Source organism: Patella vulgata, chromosome 2, assembly GCF_932274485.2.
Source record: "Patella vulgata chromosome 2, xgPatVulg1.2, whole genome shotgun sequence".
NCBI classification, from domain to species: domain Eukaryota; kingdom Metazoa; phylum Mollusca; class Gastropoda; family Patellidae; genus Patella; species Patella vulgata.
The window spans coordinates 27,800,067-27,818,694 of NC_065880.2; the positions used below are offsets into that span (position 1 = coordinate 27,800,067).

Here is an 18,628-nt window from a genome sequence, read left to right on the forward strand (position 1 = left end):
AAACCGTGTCTAATAGTTCGTTCCGTGTAAACGTTGGCCTCAGGTCCGGTTGTTGGAAACATTTCGCCCAATTTCCCCAAATTGGGCCCCGCGCTAGAAAGGGGACTCATAGCTCACCAACTTAAAAAAATTTCTAGGCTATCTGGCAGCAGGGCTGCAATTGTGAAGTTCTGCATAGTTGGCCTTAAATATGAATGTAATACTATGGTCTTAGCGACCATATTGTATCTTTAACTAATTATTTGGTTCACACTTTCTATAATCAAATCACACGTACTCAAATGGATTGAGTGATGTATTTATATATAGAAAACAGTGATATTTTGGTAAAATATCTATCAAATAGTATCTTGTTGATGACATGTGTTTGGTGGACCAAATAAGGTAATATTCCCCTCCTGGCTTTTGGAGTATGGGGATGTTTATTTCATATTTGGGAAGGAAATTAACGCCAAGGTCAGTCTATGACGTAAAGAAATTAGTGGGTGTAGTTATATTTACGATGACGAAAGAAACACAACAGAGAAGTCCGGTATTTCTACATGAAAGGGTACAGGCTTAGTTAAAGTTATTCACATCCTGCAATGTATTCATATCCTGTAACTTCGGGCCCCGCATTTTCTACAACCAACCCTGGTTGGCCTGAATGTAAAAGACCCCCTGCAGTTGGAGTTCGAAATCAGAGTAGCCCGTAAAACCGCTCTTCTGGCTAAAGTTCATTAGTCCGGCCGGTTGGTGCAGAAAAGTAGGATGTTAAACCTGTTTTTATTTCAGTTTCGCTGTCGTGTAATTGTGCTTCTATAAAATAATATGACCCTAATAAAACAAAATCATATAGAGGTTTACATCAAATAACACGGCCATCAAAAAATATGTCATTTTGTTTTCCGCGCTACTGCCGTGTTAACGATTTAATGTCCTTTTTATGATGACATTTATTAACTGATACACATCGTGATATTAAAAGTCACGTGATTTACACTTTATAGACAGACAGCAGTTTAGTTTGATGTCTGGGTATTTATATTTACGAATTGTCCAATAATACTTCTGCTACTTTTCTAATCAAATTCGTGATCGAATGAAATGGGTTTAACATTCCTACTTTTCTGTACGGACACTGGGCTAATAAAGGCTGGCTAAGGGGTAAGTTTTGGCCGGGGCCGGGGAGCGGCGCTACGACCTACTCTTATTACGAATTCCAACTGTCAGTTTGTACACAGATCTAGTCAACAGAGGTTATAATGCAGTTTTCATCTTCATTACGTCATAAACATATTGCCCAACTAGTGACAAACACATACCGTGGCTTAGATATGCTACAGATATTCAACAGAGCTCAAAATGTGCCCCCCCTCCCCCGTCCAACATAAAGTACCTCCGATCTTAAAGGGCAACCAGATTCAAAGTCCCCAGATACAATAAATAGCTACTAGGGGAATGTGCCAAAGTAACTGGTGTTCCTGAGCATGTACTGCTATGGAGTGGGGCCATCAGCATCACCTTAACCCCGTTTGTTTTCCCCGGTTACTCTGGTGTCCTGCCACTTAGAAAGACCCCTATATTGAAATTATTTTAAAAAATAAATGTATCCCGGATTGGATACTGTCGAGTTGACGTTAAACTCAATTTTCATCCGACTTCCGGTATATATAATAAAAGTTTGGTGGGTCAGTCTTTATATATATATTATAATTATATACAAACAATCTATACACATTTTTTTACATACAGAAAGACCACGTCATACTAGGATATTTTTTTTTGATTTTAGAATCATTCACTTCTTGAGTGAAGCATGAAACTTTGTACAGGGGTACTATGATACCTATTGATCATAACAAATGGGTCATCGCCGCCATTCTTAGAATTGTGACGCCGTATCAAAAATCGAAGCCCGCCCGGCAATAGAACAGGCATATCGATCTTACTCGAATTGGTGGGGACTTTTGTTTCAATACCGTCATAGAAAGAACAAGAAGAAGAGTATCAAGTGCATTGGTATTATTTCAAATTGCGCCACTATTTACAACTAACAGGCACAATGCGTTGTACCAGGATTTCAGAAGGTGAAATCACATCAAATTAGACTTAATTTCACAAGTATGTTTTGGTTTTACTTATTTTATGATTAAATTATCAATAAACAAGATGAAATCTGATTGCGACTTAGTAAATACACACTCGTTATAAATTACAGCTGGCACCTAATTAAATACAACCCGTCTGATGTGTCGTCTTCCTGATTTCTGTAACGGTCTTATATTACCGTGCGTTGAAATAGTTTCTCCACTAATCCGAGATTCCATTAGCGAAAAGTATTCCAGCTGAAACAACAAAAAATAATATCTTTTCTCGCACTCTATACACCATTCCATTAAGCTTATATTTTTTTTTATTCCAGGCGGCTTTTTATTGTTATATTAATTTTAAAGGGCCAATCTCGATTATAGTTTGGATAATAAAACTGTTTAATTTTGTGTTAAAAGCTTTTAAAATCCCCTTCCTTAGGGTCGAGCAACTAAGACATGCAATATACGTAATATATTTTCAAACAACTTAAACCCGTCTGGAAATGGATACGGGTGTCCCAAACTGTAATGTACGGTGTCTGGATGGTAAACTTACGTAAATTGGATCTATTTTTGTTGGGCTTTCTGCAACTAACCAGATGACAGCTTCTGAACATGGTGGTACTGTCAAGCTTCCTTCATAGTATAAATATCGTGGTATTATAGGTAATAGTTTACCTGGATTAAGATGTATGTCTGTAACAACATTACCTACAACAAAAATAATATATTCTATATCATTGAACATTACCTACAACAAAAATAATATGTTCTATACTGTGATGATATAAAAATAATGACTTGGGTTAAAAATAATCAAAACAACACATCAGATCAATTAATTCAATACTTTATTTTGACCTAAATAATAGAGGCTTAGCTCGTTAACTTAATGGCTTTGTTTAGGAAGGAACATGTTTGGTAATTGGGCCAGAAAAGTATTTTTAGACTATTCCTTCCTAGATCATCAAAACCTCACCGTAAAAGTGTCATTTGCCCTTGTCATTTAATGAATATTGTGTTATTCTTTATTAATACGCTCTATTTTTAACACTGGCAGTTGAAATAGTTAGGATCCGCCCTTGTTTTATATACATGTGTATTACTAGTGAAAAATTGTGATGTTACCATGCATCAACACCCAGCGTCCCTGTCTACCATAATCGAAGTAAAATTTGTTTCAACAGACATTATTAAATCTGATAATTTTTAAAGATGCATTGGGTAAGAATAGCTAAATCTGCCTTTTGCGGGTCTTTAGTTTGGCTTCAAAGCTTACATAAATTATTATCTAAATATTTAAACATTTATCTACATGACAAGCCTATAGTCCACTCTTTAGACTATCGGGTAGCGGATATGTAAAGGAAACACGGTCGACATTTAATGATATCAAGTTCCATTATTACGTTAATAAACAAGCTATACCACATCTTGTCAAAATTTCAAACAGTGATAACTTCGCTCAGAACAAAGTAATTTGAATGAAATTTTCAATATATTCAGTTTGCATTATCTATTTTTGATCTATTATAGCAAGAACAGCCGGATCTTTATATAAAGTTTAAATAATGCATCTTTAATTAGCAAAGGGCACCAATACTGTAACACCTCCGTGTGCGTCATAAGCCCCGGAAATAAACCCGGGACGGAAGGGCGTATTGAGTAATCGATTTCCCTATTTCTTACTTAAATTCAAAGTTGACGTTTCCAATGTCAAGAAGACAGTGCATATTCCATTACTGTATATCTAAATACCTACCACACGCCGTTCGAGATGCAAATGTTGCACAGTTTTCACTGATTCTGTTACTTCTAATTGGTAGACATTTTGTATCAACCATACCATGTAATTTTAATAAAGCTACTCTGTTATTCTCTAAACTACAAGAATTTTCTAAAAAAAATAAAAATGAAATAAACAATGCACAGACTAATTTTAACAAAAAAACTCAACAAATTTATAAACAAAATTAAAACAAAACAAAATCCCCACAAATTTAGAACTATACTATCAATTCTTGTGAGGCCAAAGGACTGCAGTTCTTGTGAGGTCAGGCAATTGTCAGTTCTTGTGGGGTAAGAGGACTAGCAGTTCTTTTGAGGTCAGATAACTGTCAGTTCTTGTGGGGTAAGAGGACCAGCAGTTCTTTTGAGGTTAGATAACTGTCCGTACTTGTGGAGTAAGATGACTATAGCAGTTCTTCTGAGGTTAGAGAAATGTCAGTTCTTGTGGGGTAAGAGGACTTGACTAGCAGTTCTTGTGAGAAACATCTTAATTAGTGAGGCAGCGCCATACTTAACGAGGTCATACTTACTCACACGCTTCTATGACCAAATTGATCAAAAGTTATGTTTAATTGTACTAGATTCTTACCTCGTCCTGAAGCTGTGTATGGTATCACCTTAGAGACCTGACTAAGGATTTTATCAAAAGCACTATCCGTGTTTCCTTCAGTTGTCTATAAAACAAAGTACAAGATATACATTCAGCTATATATGTATGCGTTAAAGGAGAAGTGGTATGAGGTGTTTTTATGAACTAGATTTCATTTGAAATTAAATTGGATTGGGGAACAGGCCATGCCTATGTAGACCCCTCTCAAGTATTTACTTAAAAAAAGCTTAGGATAATTATATGGATATATACACCAAGATGATACATACACACACATAGAGAAACATAACTTATAATTATAAAACTAAATATTTAAAACGCAAACTAACATCTGAAACAAAAACTAATATGTGAAATAAAAACTCATATTTGAAACAAAACCCCATATTTGAAACAAACACATAACCATCGCCGTTTCGTTGATTATTATTTTGGACTATTCCCCCAGTTTTAATTTATGGCTGATTGGTGGTCTGAGGCCAGTGAGATCACTCAAAGCATAATATATGGCATATGCCCGCCTTTGTTATCTCAGTCGGTAGAGACCAGGTGAACGTTAAACCCAATTTCATTTTATTTTCATTTCGTTCCTGCTCCCCTTAGTCCAGACGGTGCAGAAAAGGTCAAAGTCTCCGCCAATTCGAGAACGGTATACATTGACCTCGTTTTTTTTTTGTGTCCCTTCCGAACGAATGTTACTACTATATTATTTGTTTTGTCATTCCCACCGTCAAGCACCACTGGTAAGGGGAAACCAGATGGAAATTTAATCCCGGAGAACCTTGTCCTGGATAGATGGTTGGCGCCTCCTGGAGCGATTCATTTACGTCATACAGCATAAGTTTGGGATGGAGCCATCGTTGTTCCTGATACACGGTACAAGGTGTTTTAGTAGTTTCTTTAACTAGAAATAAGATAATGCCTAATAGCCTTACACTTACCGATAAGAATACGGCCATTATAAGAATCCCATCTTCATGTAAACTGGCCTCTTGTAGATTGGAATAATCAGCATGATGATGTACTAGTTGGGCCTTAAAAGTAAATAATCAAGTTCATAATGCATTATAATGTAAAAGAAAGCCGCCACTCGTCAGGCAATATCCCATTAATCCACGGTAAATGTACTCATAGTGATTATTTAACATTTAATTAAAGTTAATATATCAACGGTTGATATTTTTCCGGCATGGATTGGATTCAATCGGATTAAAAATATTTTACTCATCTCTTATAGGTGACAATCGCATGTTTATATCGTCTGAGTAGAATGGTGAAAGGCCTATACATACCTCTGCATCAAAAGATCTCCCGTCAACTAAATGCTCTGTTTGTTTAAGACCACCTTTCTTGCCAAAATGGAAATTGATACTATCTAAAACGTAACCTTTTAGGTTCTGTGTTGGAGCTCCTTGAAGTACTGGTTTAGTACCCGTCACTGTAAATGTGGGATACACGCCTGCATAAAGGACAATATAATACAAATAGTAGTGAATATTTGAAATACTATTAATGAGGTATAGTATACTAGTTACGAATTTAAATGAAATGAAATGTGGTTTAACGTCCTACTATTCTGCACCGACTGGGCTAATGAAGATGGACATACGTCATGCAGTGTGCTGTGATGGAACTTTTGCCCGGAGCGGCACTACGGCCTATCATTATTTCGAATTCCAACTAACAAGCTTCTTTTACGTGTACACCAATGTGTACACGAGATCTTTGTTTTTAGTCCAATCCCAGCGACTGTACTATACGTTTCTTTGTGGCAATACTTTTACGAGTTTCAAGTGGCCTTGGATAAACATGTGCTCAGGAAGCCATCTGATTTAAGTTGTGCCACTGTCTAGCCGTACCAATGCAGATCGAAACTCCAGTTTGTTACAAAAATGATTTAATAAAGAAAGTGGAGATTCGTGAATATTGGAATATGGTCAATTCAGGGCGCTGAGCAGAATTAAGACAAAATAGCTAGAGCCTCTAAGCCCCTTATCAACATTTAAATTCACAACGAGAAAAGACCATATATCCCTTGATTGATTTGTTTAGTTACTTCCTTCAGTTGTAAATTGTTTTTGAATCCCTGAAAGAGATTTGAACTGAAAACTGGGAATAAGTCATACTCTCGAGCAATGTTAATGAGAAGTATCAACTTATCGGCTATTGAACATCAGCAAGACATTAATCATTTTGATAGCACATTTTGATTGTTTTCTTTGGTCTGTAAGGTTCGCTAGTCGACTTATCCAAATAGATGATATCTTCTGTATTATTAACCACTGCTTCAAAAATATGAGACCTATATACCACAGTCGTTATTATACGCACCGTTGTTTTCTAAGTAACCTGTTATAGATAGGCTATCATAGGTGAGAGTCCTACCCATTTCTTCTATTTTGCCTGGTACTCGAATATTGATGGGAGACTGGAAATTTCCGCCCCTGTTACAGCATCGATTAAGAGGATAACCATTTACTAAAAGATTATTATCAATCCCAGACCAACATGATGGTTCTAAAACAAACATAAAGTAACAATGTTATCAATCCCAGCCCAGCATGATGGTTCTAAAACAAAAGTACAGTAACAATATTATAAATCCCAGTCCAGCATGATGGTTCTAAAACAAAAGTACAGTAACAATATTATAAATCCCAGCCCAGCATAATGGCTCTAAAACAACAGTACAGTAACAATATTATAAATCCCAGTCCAGCATGATGGTTCTAAAACAAAAGTACAGTAACAATATTATAAATCCCAGTCCAGCATGATGGTTCTAAAACAAAAGTACAGTAACAATATTATGAATCCCAGTCCAGCATGATGGTTCTAAAACAAAATTACAGTAACAATATTATAAATCACAGTCCAATAATCTTAACGACTTAAAATGGACCAGCTCACGTTAATGTGTATATTAATGGTTAAACGATAAAATCCCCCTGTCATGTCGAAATAAGAGTAGGTCGTCCTCTTTATCCCGGTTGATACTGTTAAATAGTCATAAAAAGAGAGGCAAACATGTCTATACAATCGAATCAAATTAGGATTTAAATCGTACAATCTATCAAATCACCAGAAAACAGTGGAAAAATCAGAGCAGCAAGAGTATCTTCCCACAGAAAAAGTAAAACTAGATCAGAACATACCCCCCCCCCCCCAAAAAAAAAAAACAACCTATAAAACCGTTTCTTTGCTACAATAACGTTTATGATCAAAGCAATTATAAATGTGTAACTAGAACTGCGATGCAGTAATGACGGGTTTCACCGGTGCCACGTTACCCTAAACATATGTCACTTCCGGTACCATTAAACAGGTTTCCACCTCATCATTGCACACATCAAATAAAATGGACGCCGAATCAACCAAATCCAGCAATATCAATTCATTTTATATATTTGTTACATGTAAGTGTACAGTACTTCCGGTGATAATGAAAATATTCAATTAGTTTTATGAAATCAGAAATGGCATAAGGCATCACATGGTGACAATTTTATGTAAATCGAATAATAATTGCCACTTTTATAGAACAAAAACCTTAAAAAGTGACTTGTAGAAAACCGTCAATTGCTCTGCAACCATACAAGTTAGAAACCATTTTCTGGAATCTGTATGATCGTATGGGTTTATTCTATTTGTTGATTGGAATCAAATATCATAATTTTAAAAACATAACAACTCAGACTCATTTGAATAAAATATCTGTTTTGAAAGCTAAAAATACAGTTTTTGCCAAAATGACGTTACTTCCGGTGATAATGAAAATCTTAAATTACTTGTATGAAATCGTAAATGGCATTAGGTATCACATAGTGAAAATTTCATGAAAATCGAATAATAATTGACACTTTTATGGACAAAAAACCTTGAAAAGTGACCTGTTGAAAATTACCTATTTCTCTACAACTGAACAAGTTAGAAACCATTTTGTGATACCTATATGATCGTATGGGTTCATTCTATTAGTTGATTAGAATCAAATATCAAAATATTAAACAAACAACAAATACGACTCATTTCAATAAATTATTTGTTTCTAAGGCTATAAATACAGTTTTTACCCAAATTTCGTCATTTCCGGTGACATGGAAAATGTTAAATTGAGTTGAACTAGTCACAATTGACATTACGCATCAAATGGTGTCACTTTTATGAAAATCCAATAATAATTGACTCTTTTACAGACACAATAGCGTAAAGAGTGACTCATGCAAAATTGACCATTTCTCGGCAACTGCTCATATTACAAACTAATTTTGAGATAGATTCTCTTCGTATGGATTAATGCTACAAGTTTATGAAAGTTGCGAAGAAATATTTTAAAATATGAAAAGCCTGAATGGGTTGTAAATAGCTCATTTTTTCACCTTTTTTCACCTTTACAGGGCACACACTTTCAGTCATACCAGATTTGAAAAAAATAATATTTGCTTTCAAAAAGTGGTACCGAACTGTCAAAATTGTAGTTTTTGCTAAATTTACGTCACTTCCGTTGCCGAAAGGTAACTTTACCGGTAACAAAAAAAATGACATTTTGGATTACGGAGCATATGAACTTTGTTTTATACAAATCGAGCAATAAATAATTAATCCAGGACTGAAAAACTGAATTAGCCAATGGGAGTCAAGGAAATTTACGATGACAAAAAATGGTGTCATTTTTGGTCAAATCAGATGACTCTTTAACCCTGGGTAAAATACCACATTAAAATATTCATGAATAAAAAAGTTTTTTGTAAAAATTTAAATTTTCAAAATTTGGCGCCTAATATCTCCGACGATTCGTGGAAAATCAAAAATCTAAAGAACCGTGGCTATGTGCCTTGTCTCTGGCTATGTCAAAATGTATCCAATGTTAAAATCCGACGATTATTGTTAATATTACGGCAATATTTCAAAAATCGACAAATTCGACGATTTCGGACATTTCGCATTGTCGCAGAACGTTCGAAATAGCTTTAATCTCCAAGTCACACCCACTTTTCCAGTAAAACCGAAGACATCGAATCAATCCGACAAGTAGTTTCTGAGATACAATCAAATTGGAAAAAAAAAATAATAATAATAAGAAGAATAATAATAAGAATAATTTTAACAAAAACAATAGTATTTCACACAAGCTACGCAGTGTGAAACCCTAACTAACGATATTTAAGGTAGACTTACTGAGACCAGAGAAAGGGTTGTACTGGAAGCAGGATTTTCCGGTATCGGTACACAACAGCCGGTTACTTGTAGTCTCGTCATCAATATCTGAGTTAAAAGTGGAATTGACATTAGAAGTAACTTTGAACAGCTCGCTAGTTGCATTGCTGTCGGTCCTAACAATTGTTGGATTCTCCATCTCTTTGATGAGATTTCCGATGGGATCGTCAGCAAATGGATTGTTATTATAAATTGCCACAATACTATCAACGCTGATTGGTAGCGGTTTATTAACCGGGTTATCAATACGATCTTTGTCGTAAATGACTGTACCTTCCGCCACATCAATAATCATTGTTGGGTGGTTTTCAGTATCCTTTGGGAGAAATATGGGATTCGGGGAGTTTTCTAAAGCAATACTGCTGAGATTTAAAATTATAGATGTCAGGTCTTCTGTTTCAGATTGAGGATCATAAAGTATTATATTTGGACCACTATCACCACCGGGATACTCTGGTGCAGGACGGCTAACACTATCAATCGTTTCCCTATCAGAGTCGTCATCTAAATCAAATCTAAAAAGCTTTCGATAAGCGACTGTAATATCATCTTCACCATCATCGACATCTTCACCATCATCTTCATTCTCGTCTTCTTCATCGGTCTTTGTACTACTGATAACAGGATCCGTAGCACCCGCACCAGGGTAAGTCACGGTATCACCGGTGCTAGGGACAGTCACAGTATCACCGGCATCTGGGACAGCCACCTCATTACCGTTTCCAGGCATAGTCACGGTATCACTGATAACAGGGTTAGTCACGGCATCACCGGCATCAGGGACAGCCATGGCATGACCGTTACCAGGCACAGTCACGGTATCACTGACAACAGGGGTAGTCACGGCATCACCAGCATCAGGGGCAGACTCGACTTCACCATTACTAGGCGAAGTCACGGTATCACTGATAACATTTGAAGTCACGGCATCACCAGCATCAGGTGCAGCCACGGCATCCCCGTTACTCGGCGAAGTCACGGTATTACTGATAACAGGGGCGGTCACGGTATCACCGACATTAGGGACAACCACGGCATCACCGTTACCAGGTATAGTCACGGTATCACTGACAACAGGGATAGTCACGGTATCGCCGACATTAGGGACAACCACGGCATCACCGTTACCATGTACAGTCACGGTATCACTGACAACAGGGACAGTCACGGTATCGCCGATAAAAGGGGCATCATCATCATCATCATCATCATCGTCGTCGTCGTCATCATCATCATCATCATCATCATCATCATCATCATCATCAGAAGAAGAAGAAGAACCATATATTGACTTCACAACAAGGCTGTCGTCGGCATTTTTATAATTCGAAAATATTTCCTCACTACTTTCTTCGCTACTTGAACTCTCATCACTACCATCATCGCCTGATGTTGAAAATATATGAGCTGAGATAAGCAGCGCCAAGACAAGGAATCGTAAATAACTCATTGTCTTAACAGCTATAATTACCTAACGATACGAAATAGCTGGCCGTTGGCCGCACCAAGCAGTTGGTTGTTGAACAAATGAGAAAATGAATATGTCTTATTTTACTTTACATTAAATATACATGTAAATCACTACGTCGCCTGAGGATACGGATATAAATACAAGATATACGGTTATCGTACTCCAATTCTATTTACCGATAAATGTGCACGAATCTATTGGCGGGTCTACATTTTTTCGGCACTGAAGCTCGAAATGTTGGGGGGGGGGGAAGCTTAGCTGTAAGTATCGATGTCTACGTAACAATTCAATGGTAACTTAATTCCAAAATACTGATTCTACCTGGGACATTTCCCGGATACCCAGTTATGGTGCAGTATCTGCTGGTCCCTAGTCAGTGTTGTAAGGGAAGGGAGAGGGGTTTAATATAGGCTATGTCTGTTCCGCAATCCCTATTCAGATACAAATCTGAATAAAAATATTGCTTATAAAAAACTGTCGTAACGGAGCCCATCAATATATAGGCTATGTGGCCTAAAGTCGCTTTTGAGGCCCAGGGCTCCGAAATTAGGGACTCTGAAATTTGAAATTGAAACTGCGTTACTTTCATAGTACATCCGCACCTGCATGAACAAAAATTTATTTTGTACGTCATATGCGAACATAAACATATCAATGTATGTAAGAATGGTAATCTTCATACCATTTTAAACAATATTTTCTTTGGCCACAAATATGGATATGAAAGGGATACGCTGTCTAAAATTTATTGCTAAAATGACATACTCTTTGAATTCAGTCAGTAAGATCGTGTTAATTGTAGCTATAAATCATTGTAAATTGGACTGAATTTTTACTGTTGAGAACAAAACATCACATTACCCATGTCAATATAGAAAAGTAGCGCGTTGATTTAAACACAGGGGTTAATTAATTTTTAAGGGTGTCTATCAGAATTACGGCATAAATTTCAATATGCAAAGTCTGTTTTATTGTCGGCATGCTAACGACATTAATAGGATTTTCGTCAAGCGTTGTCTATGATATTTTGGATTTCTGCACCTATAAATTTTGAATTCAAAATGACATTTCTTCTCTTTGTATTTTTTGAAAAAAATAAATGGGAATTTAAAAGGCACGACAGGTGGTATTTACGTAACATATGAAATAAATTTATGTTATAGATATAGAAATAAAATAACTATATGTTTGTCTCAAAATGGGAGCTAAGGTGACCCATGCAGTGGGTAAGGCACTGGCCCACTAACTAGGAGGGTCCGGGATTCGATTCCGGTAATTTAATTTGATTAGATTTCTCTAGTCCCTCTGTATAAGGAGCCGCGGTGGCTCAGTGGGTAAAAGCACTGGCTTGCTAACTTGGAGGTTCCAGGTTCGACATAGTCGGTCGGATGAGACGGAAAAGCGAGATATCGTGTGCATATTGGTGTTGGAATTCGCCATACAGAAGGCCGTGGCACATTGCATGGATTGTTTCCGCCTTCGTTGGCTAGGAAGTCCCAGAAAAGTACGACGTTAAACCCCATTTCATTCCATTTCTCTCAGTGTAAGCATGTAAAGTACACCGCTTTATAAACAGCAATTTGACAAATTGTCACCTTTAAGTGAAAACAAGACTGATAAAAGATTTATGACAAAACTATGTTTTAACATATAATTTTAAATCCATGTTTAGAACAATTAATTTCTCAATTTCAAGTACTCTTCCCATGCATGCCATTCTAATTCTTGTTATTTTCTCCACACCCTATTATTATAAAATTATTTCACAGTGCATTGAGAACTGTGCTAATAGTTGAACCCGAACAGCCATATTTAAAAGACAAATTCAACAGTGCTGTAGGATCACACAAGACATAAATTTTAAATCCAAATATTGATGTAAATGTGTAGTAATATCGGATTTCCTTGTGTTTGTTTTCTTCGTGATCGTAATATATAACACTACAGGTTAAATGGTTCCTACAACTTTATTGTTAAGCTGGAATGGCTTCGAAGGTTCCGTCGTTCTCAATAAATAATAGCTGCTCGGAATACCTGGGTGAGCTCTGACCAGTCTCGCTTAACATCCTCCTTTATAGTCCCCACATTTCTGCACGTCCTAGATTGACCTTGACGTTAATTTCCACCCCAAATATGGAATAAACTTCTATCAACCATAGGTCAATAAACAGATAGAATTTGATAGATATTTTGACAATGGTTAGGATTTTATCAAAACATCACTGTTTTTTATATATAAATATATCATTCGCGTGTACGTGTGATTTGACCTTATAGAAAGAGTGAAGCAACAATTTTTCAAAGACCCAATATTGTCTTAAGGACCAAAGTGTTACAAATGGAAGAAAGAAAATTGCAATTTGTTTCGGATTGCCTCTGCTGTCACAGTTGTCGGTAATAAGGTGTGTTATTTTTAATTTGCTTTTCTATCCGCTTACGATGACGTAATAACACACACACAAGTTTCGCCTTATCTTGTTAAATCAATACTTTTCATTCAATGATATTTTTAATTTGCTTCTTACCAGGTTACTGATGCTGGTATACTTATTCTACTGTTGGCCTACTACGATATGAAAAAGAAAAAAATAGAAACAAACTTGAACCGTCACTATTTAGGGTGATCCGTGAATCCTGGACAATGTTCGCGTGTTTTACACGATAGATTGTTACCAACAAGAAATAGGGCTATCGACGACAAATAATTCTTGGAGCGCGTAAGACTTATTGAAACTTAAACATCTATCAGACCATGCTGTACACACTGTCCAGCAAAAACACAAAACAACACCTCAAATGAGTGATATAGGCTACGGCTACAGAATTCGTAAAATAAAATTTGACGAAATACCCGACTAACCCGAATGTCAAGATGGATACACAACCGCCAACTGTGAATCTGTTGCAGACGTCATTTTCACAGATAAATCTCACTGACAAGTGGTAGGCCTAGCACCCTATACCCATTAAACAGATACATCCCACCAATAGTTCCTGAAGTGAAAGAGTAAATACATCATATCTCCTACACGACATCCGTCTCATAGATGAAGCTGTCTGGGAAGTGGTATCAATTCCTGAAAGAGTGAATACCCCCTACCGACAAGTTGTATCAGGAGTCACAGGATTAACGACACTTTACCTTGTACACGACATACATCTCATAAATGACGGCGACTGGGAAGTGGTACCAGGGAGTCCCTGATTGAAAAGAACAAGGATGGAGTTAAACGTTTCAACAAATACACAAATACTTCGGCCATTTTCAATCAGACATACGATTAATTTTATTTACCATGGTCACATGTACGACTAATGCAGGCGCGGATCCGTGGGGGGGGGGGTGCACACCAGGCGCACGCCCCCCCCCCATTTTTTTGCGGTAGCGAACAATCTTTTACCCCAAAATATATTCTCGTGGGAAAGGAGAATAAAAGTACTTAAAAATGGTAGTGATCCCCGTTGTCCATGGAAATCGTAATTTACTCCGAAACGAGCCGGTTGGTGACTTGGTTGATTGCCCGTCATTTCTTACTCCCAAGTGGGGGAAGCACGCCCCCCCCCCTTCTGAAAATCCTGGATCCGCCCCTGGACTAATGGGCCTCGGGCCTCGGCTATTCCGCAACTATTACATTCATAACATTCATACCTCTCTATTATTTAATAACGATGTTTCGGAACACATACAGGTCACGTTTTCAAGTTAATGATAAATATCCATCTAGTCAGTCTATGCATAGTTTGGCTTACACCAAACTAATTATTAACCAGAAGAAACCATTAAAAAATTAAAGCAACCAAAATTAAAGAATTAACTATTGCATTGTCGGTCCTGCATCATTCTCCGGACAAGTGGGAACCGGGTAAAACAATAGGATTACCTGCGAAGTATTTTTAAATTCGGTAGTAATAAAAATATCCTGCGATTTTTAACGATACAAATCATAAACTAAATTTGTTGTAATAATACAAGTTAAAATATTCTACATTACAACAGTTTTATTGTTATATAAATGTATTTATTATCTGCATAACATGTTTATTTTTATCATTATACGTCACTATTGCTATTTTACTACGCTCCTGTTCCCCTTTATAAACGTTTGATGCGGTGTAAGGATGGTAGAACGGTCAGAGTTGTTGTGATGATAATTATTCTGGGATGTTCAGGGCGTTTCCCCTGAGATCCCCCCCCCCCCCAATGTTAACTGGGGGCAAATAGGTAGCATATCGGCGCGCTTCATTGCACATCAGACGTGTTCGCCACTGTTCCATAACGTAACCACACTTTTGATCAGACTTCAGTTGTAATTCTTACGGAAGCAGTTTGGGCCACTTGCGCACCTTGGTTGCTGTCGGTATTTGCGCATATCGGATCGTAACGTCCTGAATTATGCCCCCTGATTGTACGAAAAATCGTGTTTTTAGCTTGTGGTTCCTCTAGAGGTCACAATTATTATCTGATTTACAAAAACGTTCGAATATATCACTGTTACACCGTAATGTTGGTTGAGTTAGAATTTCGTGAAAATCGTACCCAAACCACGTCAGAGAGAGGATCACGAGAAACTTTCTCGCCCACGCCACGATCGAACCTTGCATCCTTTCCACTGAGCCACTGTGGCTCCACATTGTGGTTATAGGACGATGTTTATTTAACATTTTATCTCCCGTACAAAAATTGATTTATATCAAACTAAATATCATGACTCCCATCGAAGGCTAATAGGAATTAAAAAACCCATAATAAAGTGCTGAATTTGTGTTGATTTAATTTTTATTTCTATCAGCCCGTCTTTATTAGCCCGGTCGGTACAGAACAATAGGACGTTAAACCCCATTTCATTTCATATTTTATCAGTGATTTGACCAGCTTTAATTATTTCTAAAGGTTGAACGGAAGTTGACTTAATTACTAATTTTAGAATCATGGTTCATCTATATGGACGTGAAATTTTGAACAAAGATAGAATGTCATTCGACAAAACAAATCTTTCAACGATAGATTGTCCGTCAGTAGCGCTTATAAAACCGACCGATGATACGAGACTGTATATTTCACAGCAAAACAATGATTATTCGTACTCGACGAAAAATCGTTGACAAAATAATCTTCGTCGTGCGCAAGACTTTAGCTCATTATAATAATAATATATGTCAGCTTTTGTTAGATGTTTTTATATAGAGCCATTTATATACTGGTAAATAGATTATTCCTATATAATGATTATATCGTGTATTATCTATATAAATAGTAACCTTTGTGTTCGTGTTAACATAAAAAATAAAAACATGCTTTTTTCATTAACTCATATAATCGTTTTTCACAATTAAAAGATTATCCTCTATACGGCAATCATTTATAGAACTGATTCAAGCAATTCATATAAATCAACCAAGGTCAATTGTACCTTTAAAGGAACTGTCCCACATAGGCTAATGAAGACGGGCATATGCCATAAAGTGTGCTATATGAGGGAATTTTTGTTCGGACAAGGACATCTACGCCTATTAATCTTAGAAATCAAACTTGACTAACTTATTTCTTTCCTTGCATCTGGCTTTGTGTTTTGTTGGGTAGTGGTGTATATTCTAAACCTTGATATTTTTACTAAAATGTCGCGATACAGTTCTTGATGTTGGTCGATAAGAGCCACAAAGATGCTGTAAATCAAATCTCGTATTGAATGACGTAGCACCTGGTAATATCTATTGAAAAGCAATTGTTAAATTGCATAATAAAGGAAGGTACACACAACAAAATGAAATATATTTGATAAATGTGCTGAATAAATTAATGTTCTAAAAAGCGTGATTTGAATGTTTTCATTTGTCACTTCCGTCCAGTATTTACATACATATATATATATATATATATATATGTATATGGAATTGGAAAATTCACCGATTTATGCTGCTCGCTGTATATGCAAAAAGCCCGCCGCCATTTTGTTGTGTAAGAAAAATTAATGATAGGCCTGTACATTATGCAAGAGCTAAATCTGCCTATTGCAGGTCATTCTTTAGACTTGAAATGCTGTCTAAATTATAAATTAGACATTAATTAACTTATCCAGACCATAATCAACCCTCGATGTCATCGCTAGCCTGTGATGTTTATTGGATTAGTTTCCGATTTGCTGTTCGACTTCCATTCATGATTTAATCATGAAATGGATAATCGAGACTATGTTTTTTATTGTACCGACTTTAGTAATGATGATCAAGGCTAGCCCGAAAATTCAATCGCTAAAATCTCGATTCAGAGTTGATCCATTTGACTGAAATTTTCAGCAAATTCCCTTTATATTATCTAGTTTTTATAGTGAGAACTGCCAGCTCTTTATCTAATATCCCATAATGTATCTTTAAATGTTAAATATTCAATATTAATATTAGCGTGGATTAAGTTGTGCGAAATTTGATATTTTCGCGACAACTGCTAATGGCGCATCGTTACTTTAACATATTATACGTAAAGAAGAATTAATTGTTTGTCCCACCATCACTACTTAAAATAACACGTCAAATAAACTTGATTCAACACTTGATATGGACCTTAGTCAAAGACGTGTAGCACCTTTAACTTTCTGTCTTTAACTCATGGAGGATTTGTTTGGACCCACCCCTACCGCCCTTACACTTTCCCGGCTATTCCCATTACGTATTCCGATAGCCACGAAAACATTACATGTATATTCTAACTCGATATTAACGTAAAGGGTCGCCCTCTTTATACCTATTCTATATTGTGGCGGATTTGTTTGGACCCCCCACCCCCGCCTTTCCCTTTTCGCGATTTCTATAATATTTCGATAGTCACCAATTAATGTTGGTGTTAATTTGAAGGGTTAACGTCTTTAAAGGTATTATATATATTGAAATATAAACAGTATAACTGTACATACCAAGTATAATTTATGACTGTACCATGACAACCAGCCGCCATTCAATGTAAACAATCATAGATTTTATAGGAACGGCTTTCTATACGACTATTGACGTCTTCATCGATACACTAAATCACGCTCGATTAGTTTATGTGGACGACTTTCTACGCCAAAGTTTAAATTTAAATAAATCGATTCCCCTTTTCCCTTATGTACAAAAATTCATTATATTTTTTTTTTGCCGGTGAAACGAGATATTTTTTTTTCTCTCGCCACAATTCTAATTGTTAACAATATCCAATTAAAATGACAATATTACATTATGTGATAGAAATGGTTTAATTGCAGTTTCCAAATACAAGTGCAAATCTAACAAAATGTACACAAACATCCAAAGATGAATATGAATGCCCAATTATAGTTTCAGAGCATGCCGAATTGCCATTTGTAATCTTTGTGGCGGAGACTGTCGTAACTTTCAACAAATAAATAAAATCCTCTCTCTGATCTCGCGGCAGTCATTTTTTTTTACGAACTTTTTCTTTGGAACTGATGTCTTCTCTTAATCTAATGTAACATG

At 36.4% G+C, this 18,628-nt stretch overlaps 1 protein-coding gene across 1 annotated transcript; it reads right to left on the reverse strand.

The window, feature by feature from the left end:
* Positions 1 to 1,738: 1,738 nt before the first annotated feature.
* On the reverse strand, positions 1,739 to 10,915 carry LOC126809825 (putative carbonic anhydrase 1). Its single transcript, XM_050534613.2, has 8 exons — positions 9,649 to 10,915; positions 6,802 to 6,987; positions 5,763 to 5,929; positions 5,412 to 5,504; positions 4,450 to 4,534; positions 3,835 to 3,969; positions 2,629 to 2,783; positions 1,739 to 2,327 (listed from the first exon to the last, which is right to left on the reverse strand). Exons 1-8 carry the CDS (start codon positions 10,475 to 10,477, stop codon positions 2,208 to 2,210), a joined length of 1,770 nt encoding a protein of 589 aa, XP_050390570.1. The 5' UTR covers positions 10,478 to 10,915; the 3' UTR covers positions 1,739 to 2,207.
* Positions 10,916 to 18,628: the final 7,713 nt, after the last annotated feature.